This window comes from Colius striatus, chromosome 6 (genome assembly GCF_028858725.1).
Source record: "Colius striatus isolate bColStr4 chromosome 6, bColStr4.1.hap1, whole genome shotgun sequence".
NCBI lineage: Eukaryota > Metazoa > Chordata > Aves > Coliiformes > Coliidae > Colius > Colius striatus.
Window position 1 is genome coordinate 14,773,714 of NC_084764.1, and position 6,656 is coordinate 14,780,369.

Consider the following 6,656-nt stretch of genomic DNA (forward strand, 5'->3'; position numbering starts at 1 on the left):
ATAAGGTACCATATTGAAAAGTCAAACAGTAGACTATGCAAAATATCCACATTATTGTCATTTAAAATCCACACAGCTGCAACAAAAAATCAGCACAAAATCGTAATGTCTGAAGTGATTAATTTCCCCACAGTTTGTTTTTGTTTACTGGACTTGATTTTCTGTTTTTAGACAGAAAGGTCTAAATGAGGTGAAATGAAGCAAGCAAATTCTGAAGGTTTTGTTTCAAAATTTTTTATTCCTCTACATCATATTATATTAAGTAAAAGTGTGGGGAAAACCCTGATCTGTAAAAATGGTAATTTTTTTAAAGCACATTTTCCTTCCTTGCTGTGGCTGTAAACCACAGTCAGCTAGATGTTTAAGAAAGGGGGTAGGGGGTCTCCAGTTCCTCATGTTTCACCATATCATTGCACTGCCTGATCATTTAAGGCAGAAGCTTGTTACAGACAGCTTTAATTAAACTATGATGTGAAACTGTATGTAGATCAATGGAAATGATCCATAGCAAGAGGATAATCATGTATTTAACAGTATTCAGTCCAGTTCAATCACCTTCTTCCATTTTTGTGGCTTAGCATTCACGTGGCAGAGCCCTAAATGTGTATGTGTATTTTTTAATCCATCTCATTAGTGACCATATGCTTTGGCTTCAAGGGAGACAAGAACTGTCTGCAATCTGCCAGGGATTTAGGGACATCAATAATTTGTGAATAGTCATGTTGGTACTGGTCGAAGGGTTAAGTGTTCTGCACACCAGGGGCACATCTTTTGGGACTGGAACTCTTAGTCAACTGTTAGGAACCTGATCCCCTGTGACGCATCTTTTCAAAGTACATGCTGCATGTCAGATCTCTGCAGCTGAAGCAATGGAGCTTTATTAGCTCAGGGATTTAAAAACCTGCTCTAAGCAATGTAACACTATCTTTTGGTTAAAAAGTGAAGGAAAGATAGTAGTTGCAATATGAAAGTGATTTTTTTATGTACTAGGCTAAATGAGATCTTCCTTTTTGTTACTATTTTCCTTTTCAGTATAGGCTATTAGATTGCTCTTCCTCTGCAAATGTCCAGTGAAGAAAGAGTTTGGCAGCAATAATAGGGACTTGATTTTGAAAACATAAGTGGATTCTGTGGCCTCGTCTAATATTGCCTAAATCGTGCTGAAGCAAATGACAGCACAGATGTAAAAAATGTCTACCTATAATAATAATTTAGAATGATCCTTTAGGAGCTCCCTACTTAGTGTGAAAAGTACCTTTAAAAACAGTAGCTTGCAGTGTTAGATTGTGCCATGTTATATGGAAGGGCTGCTAAATCAGCATGAGAGATCATCCAACAATTGATCTCAGTACCCTGTCCTTACAGAGGAATGCCAGAAAGATTGTAAGGCAAGAATTTTTGGTAAGAGAGTGAGCCGCTTAGAATTGTTTTGCTCATTTTAAGTTTTGGTTACGTCCATATCCCTCAGCTGTACTCAGGTCAACAGAAAAATGCACAGCGATGCAGAAAGGAACTCTATATGGAACCTGTGCCCTGAACCTCTGCTGATCAGTTGGGTGTAGTGAAGCCTCATCTTACGCGATGAAGCTCACCTGCTTTCAGCAAATTTCCTGTAGTAATAATACTTAGCACAGACTGTCACAGGAAATGGAAGCATGCACAATACACACTACTTGTTTATTGCTTGCTAATCAGATGGTTTTGTTTGTATTTTAATAAACATTCCATATCACAGCAGACTAATTAAGACTGATTTAAAAGACCTAATCTCCTCTTTTCAGGGGAAGTTTTCATTAACAGACTTTTATTCCTGATTTTTAAATGCATAAAGATGCATGTCCAAGACAGAATGTTTTCACATCAAACTACTTGATTTATAGGTATAACAAATGTAGGCTTTGTACATGTAGGCTTTGCTGCAGTGATAGAAATGGCAGTGGTCTCTTGGAGACGTGTCTCTTTCTGGCTGGCAACCAAGTCCACTAGGATATGTTAAAATGTAAATATTTAAGGGTATTTTGCTGCCTCAGGAAAAGTCCAAAAAGAATGGAGTTATATTTCCAGATAGCCTCACTTTAAAATTCTCCATTTGAAAGTAATAGCTGTTTTTGTTGTGGTAGCTTTTAGCAATTTCATGTCTTTTAAGCCTGTGAAAAATGTAAAGACTAAAATTATATTTTCATCAACTTAATTGAGGAGAGAAAGGAAATTAATTTTATATACAGTGGAATTGGTGATTATTGAGGTGGTCTGCCTTTGGCCACTTCTACCTAATGCCTTCTGAGCCAGCATAGCTATAATATTTTCTGAAGTTAAAGCTCATTATTAAAATGTTAGCCAGTGTTTAATTAGTGGGTCTCAGATGAATATCTGCCACACGTGGACTGAGTCCCTTTCTACACAGATGAAGAAGTCCTTTTGACCTTTGAGATGACTGTCAATCTTTGACTTACCCTTGTCTGTTTTCACCTCTGACATTGATGATGTTAATACAAAAGGAAGTCAGCACAATTTCAGAAGGCTAGTACTGCCTTTGCAATATTTTGTAGTAGCATTGCCATTATTATATTAATTTATGCTACTGTTGCCAGGTATCAAGAGAGGCATTTTGGCTTCAGTGAATACAATTACAAAATTACTGTTTTATCCTGTGTGAGGTAACACTTTGACTGAACTCACCTATTCGCAGTTTCACAGGCAGTGATGCCAAAAAATAAAGCTGTGACAGTCTTCAAATTCTGCCCTCTTTACACCCTCTCTAGCCAAGATTGCTTAGTGTTATAAGGAATTGCCATAATCATGGAAGCTGCAAACAGAAATAACTGATCAAAACCAAAATCTGTGCAAGACTTACCTTACTGTTAGGAAACTATCTTTTGTAGAGTCATTTGGAGGGATTTGGGTTGTTTTCTTTAAGAGTTCTGAGTGACTGGGTTTCTAACTTGTCCTCTGAGGCTGCAACACGACCCGAAACATCTCGATGCTCTTTAAAATTTATGTTCTTCACTTTTCTTCCTTATTGTCATAAGGTCTTCTCCATTATTAAATCTATTCCCATAAGAAACTTTAAATTTACAAACTTTGGCCACACATACTAGTCCCTTTAGAGCTCTTTATAGTCAGATTCTGTATTTTTAGCAGTTTGAGTCTCTCTGGTATGCAGTCATATATGTTGCCATCCCTGAACTTCTTCCATTATATCTTCAAGGCCGCATACTTCCATTGATTTCAAATGGAAATCATGTTCATAATGTTTTAAAAAACGGCCCACTTTAATTTCTAGCAGATCGATGCACCACAGTGGGACCTGAAGGCAGAATTTCACTTACAGACAACTACATGCTGATCCTCTCCAAATATCAAATATGACAAACAATGGAATTTCAGCTGGTCTTTAGTTATTTTTGCTACCTGCAGTTAGTTTCAGCTTGCAAGATCTGTAATCAACAGACCACTCAGTCAAGGGTAAGAAACATGTTTCTAAGTGTTCGGTGAATTATGGCTTTAGGCAATGTGTAAAGTTAATCTCAAATTAATCGACAACAAGGTGGGAGATTATGATTCTCCTTTTTATATAAAGTGAAAACTTAAAAGTTACATTTTGCTTCTGTTTGTTAATTGCTGCTCTACAGTAATTTTCAGAAACATATTTATAAATCCTTTTTAAGAGACAGGACATGATAGAAAATGAGATAAAGATAAAGAGTATTTATTAATTGTTTTGTTTTTATTTTAGGACTGCAAGAATACCTTGAAAAATATTTGGATGAGAAGACCCCAGCACTGATTTTAGTACCTGTGGTGGATTTACCTGGCAAGGAAGTTATTCATATAACATGCTGGCTAAGCTAGAAGTATAAAAGAGATAAGTTGATATCAAAACACTCATTCCATACAGGAGAAAACAAATAATTGATCATAACTATGTTGGATACTTTCATTAAGCCATATTGTTTGATTTAAGCAAAGTCATATTTAGCTTGTTAACGATGCCTCATGATATGTGACAGAGCCAGCTTTGAATGAACAATAAAGGTTTCTTTTCAAAATATTGTGCTTTTTTCTCTCTTATTTTTAGATATGTTCTGGTATAGCGGGTGGCTCTTGGGAGATGTCAGTTGCTCAGATTACATCAGATCTTTTCTTTGATATATTTAGGCCTGGTTAACAATTATAACTGGGATCTTTTGAATGGAGCTGAGGACAGATCATTAGCTCCAAAAGACTTGATTCCTTTCAAGTCTATGTTGCATTTGCTCACTTCAGGACAACTTACAAAAACATTTGTTACCAAATTTTAACCATTTTCTTGCACCAGGGAAGAATTATTCAAAAGAGTATTCGGGATGCACGTTTTACCAAAGCAAATAACAGAGATGGTGTCCAGTCTGTAGGATTTGCCTTCCTGCTTTCTGAGGCAACAGTGGATATCCTTGTGCTTTACATCTGGTAGACAGCTGTTATTAAAGAGCTTCTAGTATTCTCTAGGGCTTCAGTCTCTTCCAGAAAATCAGCAGGAGTTTTACCACTGCTTTCATTAAAACAGGCTCAGACACACACAGGCAAAGCTCCACTGATTTCATTGCAACTGGTATTTTACTCCTAGCATGATATCAGTGTATGTGAGAACGTGCTTGAGACAGTAAGGCATTGTAGAGAAATCTTGTTTTCAGACAAAGGATATAAAATTAAACATTTGAGAAAGAGTAGCAAATCTTTGCTTGCCTATGTTCTATTATCTGTAGATTTTTACTGCTTCTCTTGCAGCACATACAAGTTCTACATAACCAGTTCTTCATATGTACTTCCCTTACACCAGGTATCTGAGATACCTCCCCAGAAGTCAACTGCCTGGCAGCAAGTTTGCGCTGGGATGACTAAGGGGTGGGCTTAGCACTCCAGCTCCATTGTCTTACCCACTACCAGATAGGCACTTGGCAGCAGCTGGTACAAAAACAGTGACTAAAGATGAGAGGATACATCTGTTAGATGTTTTGCATGTCCAGCATGCAATGCTGATCATTACTTGAAAGTGGAGACTATAAATATTATTGTTCTTTACTGTTACAATAAGTAATACAGCAGAGCTGCCATCCTCTTCAGTAAGAATTACCTTTTTCACAGTTATTCAAATACTTTTGGAAGAAGGAAAACAAAGAGCTTTTTTATATACCCCTGTGTAAATACATAGATGTATTAAATTTCTTAAGAGAAAAAGGAAGACTTTGTTAACAATATGTTATTTAATTAGCGTTCAGTATCATTTTTAGGTTAGACTTTAACATATTTGATCCTTGTTCTTCCCCATGATCCAAAAAGAACTTGTGACTACCTAGATGTGCCTCTCTTGTTTGAATTCTGCTCTTTTAGAAGGCTGGATCATTTTCCTACTGCTCCCTGGAAACACCAATATTTTGCAACTCACTGAGTGGAGTGCTCACAGACCAGAAATACAAGCTGGGCTGAAACAGAAAAGATGGAGACAGTACTTTCAGAGAGATGAGGATGAAGCTTAATTTTTCATAGGTACATATGGAAGCCAGAGAGATAGTCTAAGTTTGACCATCCCCCCTACAGTAGTCATTTTGGTCACATTTTTCATAGTTTAAAAAATATACCGAAATGTGTTGATTTTGGCTTTTGTACCATACTGCATATTTTAAGGTGGGAGGATATTTGCGGCTAAAGAAAGCAGCTTTTCCTTCAAGTTTTCCTGCAATATTTGTGACTCAAACTGTCCTTCTTTTCCCCATTAGAGGTGCATTGAAAAATGGTAGGAGAACGCATTGGTCTGAAAAACAGTGTCATTTTTTTAATAGTTCTTGACAGAAAGCAAACCTTTCCCTTTTTTTGAGACAGTGGGACTTCAACAGGTTCACATTACAAGTAGCTAAAAAAGAATAGTTTGCTGACTTTTTCTCCTTCAGAGGTTTCATACATCTTTTAAGTGGTATGAGTAACTAAAACTATAAGCTGAGTCTGCAGTGTTTTAAGTATGAACAAGGCAATTTGTTCACTACTAATATGCAAGACAGGTGAGAAAAATGCTGCTCCATATAGATACCCAAGACTTTCACAATAGAAAGAAATAACACCATCTTATCTGCCTTATGCTGCCATACTTTCATTGTAATTGCTGGGTCCTCCTGCCAGTCAGTTGTTTCTTAGAGGTCTTTTTCACTTTCTGTGTAAGAGAAGTGCTGTTTAAAGAGGGGAGGTGGGGAGATGGGCACCCACATGTGCACGTGCACAAACACACATACACACACGTGTGTGTGTTTCAGTGAAAAGAGGGAAACATCTAATACTCAAACTTTATAGGTGCAGGGTTTGTTCAGGGTTTTTTTCACAACTAGCTTTGTTGAGTGTTTACCCCAGCAGGTTTTAATCTTGCATCTGTAAATTCACACACCATGCTAAGACATTGGTTTTGAGGACTTTATAGATAAATAGAGAGATAGAAAGATACATGCACTCCAATTCTTCTGTTTCTCTGATTTTTACTAAGCCTGCAGGAAAATATTTCATATGCATATTATGACACAAAAGTTGGCTGAGCTAGGTTCCAGCACTCAGAACACAGAAGGACTATGTAATAGGTGGGAAAATGTTTTCACAAACGTAACCCGAGGTTTTAATTTCTCCTTTCTCTGCTG

The 6,656-nt window shown here is 37.0% G+C and overlaps 1 protein-coding gene across 6 annotated transcripts in view; it reads left to right on the top strand.

Moving 5' to 3' along the window:
- DPH6 (diphthamine biosynthesis 6) overlaps positions 1-4,049 on the top strand; it is a 214,742-nt gene extending 210,693 nt beyond the window's left edge. For 5 of the 6 annotated variants that reach the window (XM_061998617.1, XM_061998612.1, XM_061998616.1 and 2 more), the window contains one exon: positions 3,737-4,049. In XM_061998617.1, the coding sequence (XP_061854601.1) occupies positions 3,737-3,852 (116 nt within the window). In that variant the 3' untranslated portion in view covers positions 3,853-4,049. Of the gene's footprint in view, positions 1-3,283; positions 3,460-3,736 lie in introns of those variants that run through there. The other variant, XM_061998613.1, reaches the window with a different exon arrangement.
- The last annotated feature ends 2,607 nt before the right edge of the window (positions 4,050-6,656 follow it).